The sequence below is a fragment of the Chrysemys picta genome, chromosome 14 (genome assembly GCF_011386835.1).
Source record: "Chrysemys picta bellii isolate R12L10 chromosome 14, ASM1138683v2, whole genome shotgun sequence".
In the NCBI taxonomy this organism is placed as follows: Eukaryota; Metazoa; Chordata; order Testudines; family Emydidae; genus Chrysemys; species Chrysemys picta.
This window is the reverse complement of record NC_088804.1, coordinates 28,037,159-28,054,587: the sequence shown is the minus strand read 5'-3', so window position 1 is coordinate 28,054,587 and position 17,429 is coordinate 28,037,159. Positions and strand designations below refer to the sequence as shown.

Sequence of the window (17,429 nt, the reverse complement as noted above, 5' to 3'; positions counted from 1 at the left end):
TGAGCTGCAGCCCCACCCCAAACCTAGATGTCCAGGGCCATCTGTGTATAGGGTCAAATCTAGATCCTGGGACACCCAAGATCTGCGGCGCAGGGAACTGTGTGCATCCACAGCCCTCTACTTCTTCCTGCCACACCCAGCACTGGCTTCCACATGCTCATTCTTCCTTCTCCTTCACCACCTTCAGCTGGGTTGACCTCATGGCCATGGAATGCCTTCTACTGGGTACAAAAGAAAAGGAAGTTGGTGCATATGTGCCTCAACATCCTTCCAAGTAGCAGGTGGGAGATCTACACTCAGCGGCACACCTTTGTGTGTGGATCTAGGGGAAGGGAGAAATGATCTGGGACATTATCTTTTGATGCTTACAGGTATTTCAGGCATTAAAGGTAATATCCAAATATAATTTGAGGTTTTGTATTTGGTTTCACTGCAGCTTCATAGTTTCAACAGGTAAGTTGCAATTTTTGGTAAGCTCGGCTGTAAAAAGACCATATGAGTTAGGTACAATGATCCTAACTATGTGACATAATTAGCTATTCAGACCAATATGGTTTTTATCTAGTTTAAACACAGTAGTCCCAGTTGTTGACTCTCCTCATGAAAATATTGATTCTAAGTTCCCTAGTTTATAATGTTGTGATCCCATGTTCTCTGCCTATTGATTTACCCTTGATACTTCAATCAAATTGTTGTTTATTTCACCAGTAAATTTATCTGCTCTCTCAAAAATAATGAGGAATAATAACAGGAAGGTCTACAAAAACCTTGTTTTGATTGATTATATCTTTACACTCTCTTGGGGAAGCCAACTTCATTTGAAAATAAAAAAAGAAAACTCTTAGCTTTTTTCTTTTTTTAAGATCTTTGTGGCCTTTTTACTCTAAGGTTTTCTTCTGAGATGTACATATATGGGGCTTTTTAGGAGATTGTAGGACTGTGATGTTACGATTTGGTCATGATTGCTTTAGCACTTGACATTTTATTCTACATAATGATTTAGCCAATCTTAGCAAAACTATCATTATGCAATTTATTGTTTCCCCAAAAATGTTAGTTTCACAGACACTATGATGACTCTGAACTACATTTTATACAATTTTTATTGAAATAATTTTAGCCTCAAAGGAGCTGGATAGTGACATCCCGCTCCCCCATCCTCTTTTCATCATTTTTCATTTAGGAAAGAGTAGAATAAGGCCCTCGGAAGAAAACACTGTAAGTCTCCTGTCAAGTCATAAATAGATTTTGCCTGAATAAAAGTGAGCAAAGACCTCTAGATTTGGCTCTTGGAGCAAAATTCCCCTCTGTAATCTGCCCTACAGAGCTGTTATCTGCAATGTGAAATTCTGTATTATGAATTCAGTTCCTGGGTGGAACTCCCATTGATACCAATGGGAATTCTGTTCAAGCTCTGAGTGCAGAATAAGAAATGGAAAACTGAAGAGTAGTTATATGCAAGAGCAGAATTTTGCCTATAAAAATGTAAATTTCATTATTTCCAGAATGAACTATAGAAAATACACTATAATAATTTTTCCAGTTATAAAATACTGGTTTTAGCCAAACCACTAATCACATACCCTATCATTTAATTGTAGCTGCAGTCGCTAGTGGAGATCTGTCCACCTGAATCCATTTTGGGCTAAAACAACTACATATATTTTCCAGGAGTCTGATACGTTACCCAATATTTTCATTGCTCCTACTCCTTCGCCTTATTATTTCATTTTTGGGAACAAATTGTTAGAATTGTTAATTACACTGGGCAAGTTATTTCTCTTTATACTGAAGAAGTAGAGTTTATATGGACACTCTTACAGGGCTGTTTAAGGCACTGTGACTTGTTGAATATCCCTCAGTTTTGTGCTCTTTCCATACCCTCTGATGGGGTCACTGAATGACAGGATCAAATCCTGGGTTTGGAGCAAGGGAGGCTTCCTTGAAGACCTAATGATACTGCAATTGCTGCTGCTTCAGGTCAGTCCTGGGAGTTGATTTCTCAAACTGAGATTCAGCTCTGAGTGAAGGCAAGGCAAAATAAATCTTGTCAGATTTAAAAAGCAAGCTGGGCCAAACATGTACTGAAAATCCAGGAGAAGGTGCCAAGCAAAGGGTACATTCAATTGGAGAAAGGCAGAGAGAAAGAGAGCCCAAATGTGTAGGAGAAGCATTGCTAATTTTTTTGGTTTGTTTTTCTTCTCTGTGCATGCATAATGAGGGGTAATTAGCGCTTTCTGTGAAGTGAACTTTTGTATTTCAAAGTCTGGAAACAAGAAAATCTTGGAAACCACTCTTATTTAAAGAGAACACTGCATGATATTAGAGACCAGACCTGAATGGGTTTGGACCCAAAGGAATAATTGTGTGTGCAAGACCCTGCAGGCAAAAGCTGAAAGAAGAATCATAAATGTTGCCATCAAATTGTTAATATTTCTTGAAAGGAGAAAAAGAATGGAGCGGAGGAGAACAAAGAGCACAAGGCAGTCCATCTCTCCAAAGAAACACATACTCGAACTCTCTGCCCTAGGTGGTCAAGTCGGGTCTGACAATTTACACCAGCGGAGGATCTAGCCCTGTCTCTGTCATCATGAAATTAATCCTCTAAATATTCATACAGTGAGTTATGATGTGCAAACATGCAGTAAGAAAATCAAATACATACAAAAGAAAACAGCAGGGGGGAGGCTCTCCACTTCTCACAGACATTCCAAGGTGGATGGTTGCCACGTTCAGTGGATGACATCATAGCCTGAGTTTATGAGCATCTCCAGAGAATGACTCTTGCTTGAAGATAGTACCATATATCTGAGAATGATGCAACCAGCATGGAACTACAGCACCTATCTAACGATGCCTGTGTAGCTCAGAATTGAAACTGAGAGGTATCCAACTTTTAAAGACAAAATAGAGACGTGCAAATAGCACACACATATGATGGTAGACGACACCTAGCCAATTTAAAAGATGCTCCTGACTTCTCTCTCCAGAGAGAGATGTTTCCATTGGCATAGTTGTACAACCATCACTCTCATTCTGCTTTTCTCTCTTGGCTCTCAACTAATTTTTTTCCTTCCTCATATCTTTATTATACTATTGTTTTTAATTCCTCTAACATGGGTGTATGCCTGACCTGAGATGATGATGTTGCTGGGATAACTACTTGTGAATTTACTCCTGAATTTTGATAAGTAACTCTACAGCCTTGTGTTTGTCGTTATTTTCACTTTTCAAACTCTTTAGGCCACTATGATAGCCTTCAAAATTTGTCTTTCAAGCTTAGATGGAAGAGAGCTAGGTGGAACTATTGCTCCCCTTTTCATTTTTGTTTCATACAGTTTTGAAAACTGCTGCCTATCTGAGAGGATAAAACCGAACGGGGTTGGCAGTAATAGTGGTAAGTGGAGAGAGGAAGGTTAGTCCAGTGGTTTGGATATGCAAGAGACTCTGGTTCTATTCTCTGCTTCTCTGAGATTTCCCATGTGACCTGGGGTAAGCCATTTGGTCTCAGTGAAGTAATAGTGCAGGAATTGTGAGGATAAATATATTAAAGACTGTGAAGCACTCAAATACCAAGGTAATGGGGGCCATAGGAGCACAACAGACAGACAAGATAACTGGGAATTGGGACACCCATGTTCTGTTCATGACTTTGCCATTGTGTGACTTTAAGCATATAAGTGACCTCCGTGTGTGTCAGGTCTTTAAAATGGGTAAAACTAATATGCATCTACCTCATAGGGAGCTTGTGAGGATAAAATCATTAATATTTGAAAAGCATTTTGGCATACTTGAGTGCAAAGTTTTATTAGTAGTAGGGAGAAGGGCTGTGGGCAAACATATATGGCCTACATATTATCCCTCTCAAAAGATTACCTTTCCCCCTTGCACCAGTGATCAGTTTCTCTCCTTTAGTAAGATTAAGTTAGTGGAGATTTTATATTTTCAGGTGCTATGGTGGAAGCAGCAGTAACACTTAGAGTGTAAGCTCTTTGGGGCAGGGACTGTCTTTGTGTTCTGTATTTGTACAGCGTCTAGCACACCAGGGTTCTGATCCATGACGGGGGCTCCAAATGCTACCACAATTCAAAAATAATATCATGTAATGGTAGTATAGTAATGCCTAGCCGCTTCAGTCAGTATTCAGGTCCCCTGGTACAAGGCATTATACAAACACAAAGGAAATGACAGTCCCTACCCCAAAGAACTTACTCTATCAAAAATCAGAGGTGAGTTTATAATTCATAGGTTTCTGAAACAAAGAGAGGAGAGGTAGATGGGTTAATACAACTTTTGTCAGCTGTCTTGTAGTCATACCTCCAATGTTTTTTAACCTCTTCCCATGATGTGTAAACTGACAATACCCCTTCTCAATTCATTTTACAGGTTATAAGGAATCTCCACAGTTGTATTGGTTTTTACAGATGTAGGGAATTAAAAAACAAAACAAAAACAAAACACTTTTGGTTAACAAAATTAATGTGAACTACTTTATGGAAAAAAACTCCCAAGGGAATTGAAAACAATACTCTTAAGAAAGTCGCCAACTTAAATTCCATTGAGTTCACAGTGGATAATAGGAAACTAGGGAGAGAAGTTTTCCGTTTTCTAAAATTTTCTAGAAAGAAGAAAAGCAATTTAAAAAACCCCTCTCAAATCTCACAAATGACCACATGTGCCATCTGAGCCACTGGCTGCCAACCCTGCTTTCAAGATACCCAAATCACATTTAACTAAAGCACTTTAAAGACCCATCTAGGGTGACCAGATGTCCCAATTTTATAGGGACAGTCCTGATTTTTGGGTCTTTTTCTTATATAGGCTCCTATGACACCTCATCCCCATCCTGATTTTTCAGATTTGCTGTCTGGTCACCCTAGACCCATCAGACAAATGTATTTTCCCTCAATGGTTAATGAAACATCGCTGTGCATATTCCTCTAACTTCACATATGGCAAAGTGAGTCTAAACCATCAACTCATTTTAGAGATTCTGTTTCAAATGTCATCTTTTGATATGCAAATAGAACTCCAGAAATAATACCACTGGTGCTGCATGTGCTCCACTGCTTAAGCCTAAGGAAAAAAAAAATCAAATCAACAAATAGCTTCAATTGTTATTCCTCCAAATTGCCAAGCTGCTTTTTAAAACAATATGCAGCAAAAAATCTAAGAACCAAATATGCAGGGCCAACATAGCGCTTCAATTACTGTCACATAAACCTTTTTCAACTTGCGATCCCTTATCTTATCTATAATAGATAAATGCCCACCCTCAGGAAAGAACCCCGGAATGATAAACAAGAAAATGGAGTCTTGTTCTTAACACAGCTGTCACCTGGTACAAAAAGTGACTATCAAGTAGACCAGAATAGCACTTAAGTAGATCAAATCAAGGAGAAAGCTTCTTTTGTCCATGGATGTCACTTAACAGGGTCAGTTCGTCTTACTTTCCTTTCCTGAAAGGATTGGGTTGTAATTGGTTCCTAAATTGTTTATATGAATCACACACAAACAGAGCTTGAGGAGATGGATGTCCTAGATACCACAAAGAAGGGCTCTCCTGCAGCAATCCCTAACGTCCAGATTTTTAAAGATATTTCAGTGTTCCTGTGCCCGAGCACTGCAATGCCTCATTAAATTTAGGAGCTTAAATTTCATTTTCAAAAGTGATTTAGGCACTTAGGAGCCAAAATCCCATGGAAGTTGATGGGATTCAGGCTAAACGCTAAATCCCTTTTGAAAACGATCATTAGGCAATCGCAACGCTGAGCACAGCAACACCTATGTAGCTTTAAAAATCTGGGCCTAAATCTAATGCACAGGCCAAAAGGAAATGGAGCAATGTAAAGCATGTGTTAAAGTCAATGCAAGCTGTATAAACAGTAGATTCATATCTAAACTTGGCAAGAAAATCAAAGGGGGGGGGGGCTTTATATTTTGCAAAGATCTGGAAAAAGTGCAAAGCCGATGGCTCTCTAATAAAACTTTTTTGGCACACAATCTGGAAGCCTTAGCAGTTTCTGATGTTGGAAAGAATGCATTCTGCTTCAAACTTTATGCAATGCCTAATTTCCGCTTTTACATACTGTAGGCCAGAGCACTAGAGTCTCTCACAGATATCGCTGAAATTATTTTTTTATGTCATCCCATCTCACCCATGGGTTTCTTGAAAACAAACAAAGAGCGACTTCTCTGCACTCTGATTCTACAGCATATCTGAACTTCACACAGTAATTCTGCCAAATTACACTATCAGAAAGACTGTGTGCAAGCCAAGATCTGCAGGATGCTGCAGAGGGTATGAAATTCCAAATGGGATGAAGTAAAAAAAGGAAAAAGGAAGGGATCTGGTCCATCACCATCAGGAAAGCCATTCTTATTCTGCTCTTTAGACACATAAATCACCCTGCAATAAGGCAGCTTTAATTTATTATTATAGTAGTCTTAGGCCCCAGTCCAGCAAAGCACTTGAGCATGTGCTTAACTGTATGCATGTGAATAGTTTCATTGACCTCAGTGGAACTACCCCTTGCGATGAGTACAGTGTGATTAACAGGCAAACAAAGCATCACCGAGAAACAGAGCAAACAGGCATCGTAGAAGAAAATTCAGACCACTGCGGATACTAGCTTTCCTGACAAAAGCTTTGCACAAGCATGAAAGCAGTGGAAGGAAGAACTGAGTCTGTATACCGAGCTGACCATGGGGGATAAAGATGAGAAAATGAAGGTAAAGTTTTTTCAGTATCTCACTGGGAAAAGAGGATGAGAAGTGAGGTGAGTGAGAGACAGTTGCCAGGAATAAGCCCCAAAACAGCTGATAAAGATGTTTGATGAGCACTGTGACCCCAGATAGAATGGGACTATCTGAGATGCAGTTTGTTTGTTTGTTGTACCTGAAACCAAGAAGCAGATTGGGAATAAATACTTACATTACAGAGCAGAGAACTCTGGCATCCACACGCCACTTTGGAGAGATTAAAGATTCCCTAATTAAAGGCAGGTTCATTTGTGGGACACATGGTCCCAATCTTACAGTAGAGACCGTTGAGAGAAACAAATCTAACCCTACAGAAATATCTAAAATAGCAAGGGCAGGTAAAAGGAAAAGGATTAAAACAATTAGAGAGAGACTGATTGAGAATGCAGGCATCATGGTCCAGTGTATGTACTGTAGAAAGTAATACAAAAGGCAGAAAGAAAAGTGCCCAGCCTATAGGCAATGATGGAAGGGGTGTGAGAAACAAAACCACTTTTATCCTAATGCCACAACTACATGCAGTGACTGAGGATGTGGAGACTTCCAGTGAAGAGAAGGAGATCTGTTGTCTGACTTTAACAGAAAGAAAGACTCCCAATGTACACACATTGCAGAAGGCGTCTGCCAACCATTCAACTGCCATATTTTAAATCATGCTCTTAGATCAATTACCAATTCAATTCCAGCTGGATTTTGGAGCCAGCTCCAATGTAATTCCAGCAACACTGATAAACAGCAGTATTGGACTGAGAAATGGGACCAAGCACTGGTGATGTACATAAAACCATTCTGAAGCCAGTGGACAAAAGCAGGTTGTCATTAAGAAACTCATGAAACAAGAGAGGTTATCGCCTGGAATTTACAGTAGTTGACCAGCAGGAGTACCTCCCAGAGCAGAGCAGGGCAAGCCATGGATTTGAACAATCACCTTAGGCCCTGTCCAGCATTCTAACAGAGGACATATTTCATGAAGATTGACACCTAGAGGGTGAAATTAGAAATAGACCCTTATGAGCAGCCTTGGAAACCACCAAAGTGCAGCGGTCCAGTAGCCTGAGTGGAATTACTATAGAAGGAACTGGCAGGCCTGCAAAGAAGCTGCATCATTGCACCTGTTAAAATTAGCACAGAGTGAATCAGCAGTCTAGTAGTGGTGAGAAACACTTCAGGAAAACCAAGGATCTGCATTGACCCAAAATCACTTAACAGAGCATTGAAAAGAAGTCAGGGCCAACTACCAATGACTGAAGACATACAACCTGGTTTATTCATGGAAAAATTATTCACTGTTGACGACAAGAATGGCTTCTGGCATATTGAGCTAGATGAGCCATCCAGCACTCCTTTTGGCTTGTACCACTGGATACAAATACATATGAGCATCAGCCCAGCCCCAGAGGTGTTCCAGTGTAAACTGAACCAGGAACTAGGGGGACTCCCAGGCATCAAGACTGTAATTGAAGGCATTCTTATTGTAGGAGAAGATGTCAAGAAAGAGGCCATCCAGGACCATGATACCAATTCCTAAATGGGCTCTTGGAACAAAATATTAGACTGAATGCAGGCAAGTTGAAGCTAAGGAAAACTGAAGTCACCTATATCAGATATCCGTTGACTTTTGAGTGACTCCAGATGGACCTGGAGAAACAGAGACATTAAAGAAATGCCCAGATCAAAAGATATGAAGGGAGTCCAGTGATTTATAGGGATGGCCAACTATCTTTTCCAGATTCTACATACCCCTATCAGAAGCCTGTGAGCCCTTGAGACAGTGAACACACAATGGGGGCAGTGTGGGAATAGCCATAGACTCACGAACAGACATTTGAAATCATAAAGAAAACCATAAGTACGGGCAACAATTCTAAAAAGTATCACAACCCTACGGAGCAGCTAGAGCTGTGATGCCTGAGAAGGAGGTATCGGAGTAGCTCAGCTGCAAAGCCAGTAACCCATAGCATTTGCTAATCAGCCCTGACACACACAGTGGACATGGTTAGATAAAAAAGGAGCTACGGCTCTTTGGAACAATTCCACCTGTTCACCTTTGGGCACAATGTGGATGTGCAATCTGTTCACAAACCACTAGAAAGCATCATGAAGAAATCACTGTTGAGTGCACCCAAGCAACTACAATACATGTTATTGGAACTCCAGCATTGTGATGTGAGAATAAAAGTACTGCCCAGGAAAGTCCATGACTGGTGGCAGATACACTATGCAGCGTGTACCTTCCAGGGAACAACACAGACAGCACTGTGTTGGGACAGGAATCAAGTCTATCAATATGCTACAGTATCTTCACATCTCACAATCCAACAAAGTACGCAACGGGATGGGGTGTTACAGTTCTTACTCCAGGGTTAGCCATATCACAAGGAGCAAGTGCCACAGGAGGTCACTTCCTACTACCAGATCAACTGCATGCACAGGACGGGATTTTGTTTAAACATGACTGAACAGTAATCCCTGCAAATATAAGAGCTGAGGTCTGAGACAGATACAAGCTGCACACCTGGGGGTAGAGGCTTGCTTGAGATGAGCCAGGGAGTGTATCTACTGACAAGGTGCAGAGTACAGTAATCAACAACAGAAAGAATTTACAGCCTCAGGAAATCCCAGCCGGACCTGGGGAAAAGGTCTGAACAGACCTGTTCACTTTTAATGACAGGAACGACGTGGTCACAGTATATTACTAAACCTATTTCTGTGATCAGGAAACTGAAAGCACATTCTACAAGGTCTGGCATACCTGACACTATGTTCAGATAATGGGCCACAATACACTGCAGTAGAATTCAAACATTTCAGCACCAAATGGTAATTTGAGCACAAGACTGTGACGCTGCACCCCATATTCTTCACAGTGATATTATTATGATATGACTATAACATAGTTATGATGTATTTAATGCAAGATAGGTCATGTGAGATATCACTGAAAAGATTATGATTTACTGGATATGATTATCCTATGTGTATGCATGTGGCATTTTTGTATCTGAAGTTAGGAATATTGACTATGTATCTGTATTACAAATGGTTTACATCTGGGGAATGCACACCAGACAAGATGCTTTCATTCTGAAAAGCTGGGTGGGGAAGGGCCATTAGAAAAAACAATAGGCCTTAGAAGAAGCTTATCTCCCACCTGGGGACCTTCCTGAGGACACTACAAACAGCCTCCAAGTAATGGCTGCTGTGACACTACAGGGACATGTGACCAGGTCATCTGGTGTTGGACTCCATCTTGGGATATCAGTATTTTTCCACTGACTGGTGTGGGAACCAATCATTTAAACAAAAGGTTCCTCCCATATGCAAGAGCTATATAAGGCAGGGGAGTGACATCATCTTGGTTATTCACTGACTTCCCACCCAAAGAGACTCCTGGAAACACTTGAGAAGCAAAGACTGATCTGGGGGAAATGCTGGACCCAGACTAAGGGGACCTGGGGATTCTAAGACATAAGCAAGTGCAGCTTGTCACTTAAGAATCTGCAGTCTGCTTGTATCATCACTTAGGATGAGAATCTTCTATTCATATCCAATCTCTTTAGAATATTAAGCTTAGTTTGTGTTTTTGTTTATTTGCTAGGTAATCTGCTTTGATCTGTTTGCTATCCTTTATAATCACTTCAAATCTATCTTTTGTAGTTAATAAATATGTTTTTATTTTATCTACAACCAGTGTGTGGGAGTCATAACTTGGGGCAGAAAGTGGTTGTATATTCCTCTCTACATTGAAGGAAGGGGCAAATTTTCATGAGCTTACGCTGTACAGTTCCCTGTGCAGTGCAAGATGGTATAACTTGGGGTTTACACTTCAGAGGGGGTGCGTGCCTGAGTAGCTGGGAAGTTCCCTAGCTGGAGCCTTCCCATGCAGGCCTGATCATAGCATCTGCATGTAACTGGAGCTGGGTGTGTCCCTGCCCATATGGGTGCTGGTGAAAGAGCAGGCTGGAGCCTGGAGAGAGCTTGTCACAGCAATACAGTGTAAAGGGAGCCCAGGCTGGTGGGTTGGGGGGGCTCAGTGGTACTCCAGTTCCAGGTGGTGCCCCAGGGGGAATCCGTCACAAAGACATCTTCCTCTGGGTACACACAAAGCAACAGGAAGTCAGAATCAGCAGTAAAGTAGTAACAACAGCCAAGAGACTGATTGTAAAGGCAAAACAGGCAGAAAGGGATCCCTACCTGGAAATATTGGACCATCACTATACAACAGGGGTCGGCAATGTTTGGCACGCGGCTCGCCAGGGTAAGCACCCTAGCAGGCCGGGCCAGTTTATTTACCTGCTAACGCGGCAGGTTCAGCCGATCGCGGCCCCCACTGGCCATGGTTCGCCGTCCCGGGCCAATGGGGGCGGCGAGAAGCGGCGCGGGCAAGGGATGTGCTGGCCGCGGCTTCCCGCCGCCCCCATTGGCCCAGGACGGCAAATCGCGGCCAGTGGGGGCCACGATCGGCCTAACCTGCCACGTCAGCAGGTAAATAAACTGGCCCGCCCCGCTAGGGTACTTACCCTGGCGAGCCGCGTGCCAAACGTTGCCGACCCCTGCTATACAATGTCTCCCAGGGACTAGATAGTAGCGCAGCATAGAGACTGATAGGTTAGAAAACCAAGGCTCTGCTTCTCATCAGGGGTAGTCTGCTTTAGCCCAGTGGAGGAATGACAGGCATGACACCGAAGCAGTTAAAAGAACACCAAGTTAGGCAGGCAGCCCGTTGCAATAAAGGAGCCAGGGACCGGAGGCCACTATGCACAGGTGTATAGACAGAGCCGATCTGAGCTCCACGGGCCTCCCACAGTCTGGCAGGGAAACAAGCAATGAAGCTGCCAGAACTGCTGTCTTCTACTTCCTTTCTGAAACAGCAGACTGCTAGCAGAGAGTGGCAGCAGCTGCTCAGACCACACCCAGCTCATGAGAAAGCTGCTCCTGGATTTGCCAAGGAAGAGGCAGCTGGGAAGGTTTAAACGCTTTTGTTTAAAAATCACAGGGTGTGGCTGAGGGAACATCTTCAATTCATAATCAAATACAAATTCTATCCTGTAGCTGCCTGAGAGGGCCACGATGTAAAGCTTTGAAAATCACAGGTTTGACAACTCTGGGGTAAAGTCTGACTCCATTAGTCCTTCCTAGTTTCCATCAATTACTTCCTCTGCCTTAAATCCCCAAATTAAGAAGATAACCAGATACATTATAATACATTGTATCCTTAAATGGTATTCTCACACTGCTCAGTTTACTCCTTACCACTTTAAATATGAAAACATGCTCTTAGTCATATTTCATATTGTATAATCAACATATTTGACATCTTAACTTATTGTCTCTAGGTTGCTGATTCAAATTCACAGCAAGTTGGTAATGAAGAAAGTTCTTCCATCTGACATGAGATGATGGACTCCAAGTTCCTAGTGGACAGTATCGGCATCCCAAAAACGACCACCAGAATGAGCAACGTTCGACTTTCTAAGCAGAGGCACCAACGTTTGAATGGAAAGGCTACTGAACTACCCACTCATCTCTAGAAGAAATCGGTAGGGTGGGGGGAAAGTGTGCATTGCCAGAGTGGGTAAGCAGATCCCTTCAATCATCCTGGCATATTTCACCTGAAATCAAATTAACTGAAAAAGCAAAACACGAATACTGTTCATATTAAATATTCTGTTTGTTGTCATTCACTGCAATGGCCACATCGGGCTGAGCTGGCAAAGACTCAGCAAAGTTTAACTCTTCCCAAGGCATCTCTGCACTTCTTATTTTCCAGCCCTCTCACAGAGGAGGAGATATTGGTGTAACTGCTCTCACAGAATTCCAGCCGGCTGATCCCTGTAGTCATGTTGACACAGACCAAACCAGAACAAATCTACTCACTCACTTCTTATCTCTGAGTCAGATGTTCCAACTGGAATATTTTGCAATTCCATAGCCTCTTCCTCTTCCCAGGATCTCACAACACTTTACTGACATTAATTCAAGATGGGATTTGCAAAGGAATCTAAAGGATTAGGCACCCAACTCCTAGTAACTAAAGATAGGCCTAAGCAATTTAATGAACTTCCAGTGTTCATAATTCTGGCAGTGTACAAAGGGACATGGGTAGGGCAGGTAATTTGCTCCCATTGAACTTCAGTAGGAGTTGGACACCTAAATCCATTAGGGGTTTTTTAAATCCCAGCACAAGCCTCACTTAACTGCAATTTTACAGGTGAGGAAACTGACATGAAGAGAAGTTTGGTGACTTGCCCTCGGTCCCATAGGAAGCCAGATATTGAAACCAGCACACTTAACACTCAGGCCTATGCTTTAACCATTGGCCTACCTACGTTAGAAGGGATACAAATGATGCAGACGCAGTTTGCAGTGCAAGCAGAAGCTCAATGGAGCTGAGCTCTGGCAGTGCGTGGGCTGGGGAGGTTGTTCTTTTTAAATTCACAAGTCTTGCTGGTGCTCAGTTCCTGCTGCAAAAGAAAATCTGTTTGTTTGGAGTATTTTTAAAGAAATGTCCATTTAACAAGGAAAAGCATCATGCAAAGACTAAGAGCATAAATCCCAGGGGAAAAGAGTCTGCACAGAGGTTTGATCTGACATATTGTGCTGGACTCACTCATATACAGAACATTCTGACCATGTTCTCCCCAGCTCTTACGGTGCAGTACTTTCAGCATGTCTCACAGTTAAGATGCATTAAAGCCTGTGTGTGGGACGGAACAATAAACGCCAGGGGCCCAGCAGATGACCTGCCAAAAAACACCCTCTGTGTAAGAATAATAGACTTTGGCATTACTGATGTCTGAATTTTAAAACAATGATCTAAAATCCTGCTCGGTGGGGGCTTCCATGATAAAATAAAGATTTTACAAACATATGTTTTGTGTATGTGTAGGAATGTGGCAGAGTTATAGTCAGCAGAAACTGAAATCAAAAAGTAAATACTTTGGGGAACTTTTCCTGATGTGGCTGGAAAGGAATGCTGCCTAGAGAAAGAGAGCTTGGCTCATTACTTATTCTGAGGTCAGGAGTACGGCTCTGCCTTCTAATGCACTGATACAGTCTGGCTTGGCTGGCCAAAGAAATCACTTGAGTGATGTACATCTGGTTAATATATCAGTGTTTGCAAACTCTTCCGTATTTGTGAGAGATCAGAAAGGATCCCAAGATTTTCCTCCTTTATCTCATTTATTCCAATAATTGTTAGGTTTACCCTCAGCGTGATGGTCTCTTTAAAGGCATGAAAAAGATTATACCCTTTCTAAAACTATCAATCCACTCCCTAGACTTCTTTTTGCAAGGGGGTGGCAATGTTGGAGTCCTTCACAAATACTCAAAACCATATATTTAATGCTAACTGGAATTGAGCCTAAGAAGTTTGGTGAATTTCCAGTGTTTCTCATTCTGGTAGTGTTCAAAAGCCCATTTATTAGGGGAGGTAACCTACTCCCTTCCAAACACCAGACTGGGCTGTTTAGACTACTAATCCAAACCAGCCTGTGAAACGACTGTACAGCATGTAAACCTTTTAAAATAATCTTTTAAAATAGGCTGGTATCTGTAATCCTACTCGGTGTACAATGGTTGGCCATTGGCCACAGTACATTGGTGGGGGGAGGGATGCTCAGTGGTTTGAGCATTGGCCTGCTAAACCCAGGATTGTGAGTTCAATCCTTGAGGGAGCCATTTAGGGATCTGGGGCAAAAATCTGTCTGGGGACTGGTCCTGCTTTGAGCAGGGGGTTGAACTAGATGACCTCCTGAGGTCCCTTCCAACTCTGATATTCTATGATTCTAAGCCTGAGGCCTGGTCTACACTAGGAGATTATGTCTAATTTAGCAGCGTTAAATCGAATTAACTCTGCACCCGTCCAAACAACAAAGCTATTTAGTTCAACATAGAGGTCTCTTAAATTCGACTTCTGTACTCCTCCCCAACAAGGGGAGTAGCGCTAAATTCGACATGGCCATGTCGAATTATGGTAGGTGTGGATGGAAATCGACGCTAATAGCTTCGGGAGCTATCCCACAGTGCACCACTCTGTTGACGCTCTGGACAGCAGTCCGAGCTCGGATGCTCTGACCAGCCACACAGGAAAAGCCCCGGGAAAATTTGAATTCCTTTTCCTGTTTGGGCGGTTTGAATCTCCAGCAGAGATGGCCATGCAATCTCAGAATAGAAAGAGGGCCCCAGCATGGACTGATCGGGAAGTCTTGGATCTGATCGCTGTGTGGGGCGATGAGTCCGTGCTTTCGGAGCTGCGATCAAAAAGACGGAATGCAAAGATCTACGAGAAGATCTCCAAAGCCATGACAGAGAGAGGATACAGCCGGGATGCAATGCAGTGCCACGTGAAAATCAAGGAGCTGAGACAAGGCTACCAGAAGACCAAAGAGGCAAACGGACACTCCGGATCCCAGCCCCAGACATGCCGTTTCTACGAGGCACTGCATTCCATCCTAGGTGCGGCCGCCACCACTATCCCACCACTGACCGTGGACTCTGAGGATGGGATATTGTCGATGCCCGCTTCCTCTGAGATGGTAGTGGACGGGGAAGATAAGGAAGGAGATGAGGAGGACGAGGCAGTCGACAGCGCTTACAACGCTGATTTCCCAGACAGCCAGGATCTCTTCATCACCCTCACAGAGATCCCCTACCAACCGTCCCCAGGCGTTAACCCGGACCCAGAATCAGGGGAAGGATCAGCCGGTAAGTGTTTTAAACATGTAAACATTTATTTTAAACAGAACATTAATATTAACTGTGGGTTTTTCATGATTAGATTGTCCTAGGCACTTAAAGGTTTAGTCTGTGGCAGTGCAACTGCTGCAAAAAAATCTAACAATGTCCGGTATATCTTGATTGGTTTGCCCTAGGCGCTCTACTGTTTAGTCCTTGCAAGTGCAGCTACAGTAAAATTCGGTCTATATGTCCGGGGATAGAGCAGAAATCCTCATGGGACATCTCCATGAAGCTCTCCTGGAGGTAACTGGAAAGCCTTTGCATGAGGTTCCTTGGGAGAGCGGCCTTGTTGTGTCCTCCGTAGTATGAAACGTTTCCGTGCCAGGCTATCATCAAGTACTCAGGTATCATTGCCTTGCACAGCATGGCGGCATAGGGCCCTGGTCTTTGCAGGCTTTCCCGAAGCATGCATTCCTTGTCGCTGTCTGAAATCCGCATCAGAGTGATGTCGCTCATGGTGACCTGCTTTGAATTAGGGGAATGTTAGTATTGGGACTGCTTGCCTGTTCCTTTACAGAACTGTAACCGGAGGTTTACAGCCATGCGGTGGAGGCGGGAGAGGGGCAGCATAGAGGTATCTTTCCCGGGGACAGCCGCGAGGGGGTGGGACAGGGGCAGAGTTCATGCTTGCCGGATTGCTGGCAGCAGGAACTGGCCAACGCTAGGAGCATTGCTTTGAACGTGAAAGTAGGGCAGTGCTATTATTAAAGTTTTAAGCTGCCACAAGTCTACGGCTTACCATGTCAGCCCGCTACACAAATTCCGCTGTGCTGTTCCGCTTCTGTGATCTGCACTGCAAGACCCCAGGGACTGAATGCGAACGCCGAAAATTCGACCTTGTCCTGAGTGCACATGTGATAGGTGCTGTGAATGGTCTTGTTCACAGAGAAAGACTATTTTCTTTGTTCACCAAAAAATGTACTTTTCTGAAGAATTCACTCCCTTTTTCCCATCCCACAGCTGTGACTGTCTCCCGACCTACCCGGTCATCAGACTCCCAGAGGCTGGCACAGATTAGGTGTAGAAAGAAAAGGACACGGGACGACATGTTCTCAGAACCTATGGGCTGCTCCGAGGGAGCCGAGGCAACCCTGCAGACTCAGTGGAGGGAGAACATGTCCCAGTACCAGCGAGCACACAGCGAACGGGAGGAGAGGTGGCGGCAGGAAGACCAGCAGGCGACTCAAACGCTGCTTGGACTAATGAGGGAGCAAACGGACACGCTCCGGCGCCTTGTGGATGTTCTGCAGGACCGGAGGCAGGAGGACAGAGCCCCACTGCAGTCTATCAGTAACCACCGTCCCCCGCCACAAAGTCCCATACCCCCCTCACCCAAAGTACCAAGAAGGAGGGGCTCCAGAGTCCGTGAAAACTGTCACTCTACCCCTGTAGACTGCTCAAGTGGCAGAAAGCTGTCATTCCCCAAAATTTGATAATTCCTTTCCTTCCCGCCTCACCCAAGCCCCCATCCCAGTTTCATCCCCTAACTGTCCAGTTGCTAATAAAAAATATGTTTCTGTTAATTACTGTTTCCATCATGTTTTTTTAGAGGACAGTCTGCTTGAAGGGGGAGGAAGGGGGTTGGTACAGACACGGGGGCAGGTTCAGCAGCAGGTCACACACACAGTGCAGTCACTAGGCACCCTGGTCAGTCTGGGAGGTGGTTTTCATTGTCTGTGTGTGGGGGGCTATGTGACTTTGTGGTGCGGGAGGGCGGTTAGAGATCTTATGCAGCGGTCCTTATCCTGGATCACAGAGCCATGCAGCAGCGGATCTGTAACCGTCCTCCCCCTGCCACAAACTCACATAGCCCCCACAGACAGAGTCCCGAACAGGAGGGGTGGCAGGCTTCATTGAAACAATCAGTCCACCAGTGCGGACCACTGTAGAAGCAGGAGCCTGTCATTCCTCTAGTTTAGAAGCGTCCT

At 43.6% G+C, this 17,429-nt stretch overlaps 1 protein-coding gene across 1 annotated transcript; it reads left to right on the top strand.

Moving 5' to 3' along the window:
- The first annotated feature begins 14,047 nt into the window (after positions 1–14,047).
- LOC135975695 (uncharacterized) lies at positions 14,048–17,111 on the top strand. The gene is made up of 2 exons (XM_065567736.1): positions 14,048–15,468; positions 16,462–17,111. The coding sequence occupies exons 1-2, from the start codon at positions 14,748–14,750 to the stop codon at positions 16,932–16,934; spliced, it is 1,194 nt and encodes a 397-aa protein (XP_065423808.1). The 5' UTR covers positions 14,048–14,747; the 3' UTR covers positions 16,935–17,111.
- The last annotated feature ends 318 nt before the right edge of the window (positions 17,112–17,429 follow it).

Coding starts and splice junctions, on each gene's coding strand:
- LOC135975695 (XM_065567736.1), top strand. CDS start 14,748: ATGGAAATCGACGCTAATAGCTTCGGGAGCTATCCCACAGTGCACCAC. Junction 15,469..16,461: donor ATCAGGGGAAGGATCAGCCG/GTAAGTGTTTTA, acceptor CCCATCCCACAG/CTGTGACTGTCTCCCGACCT.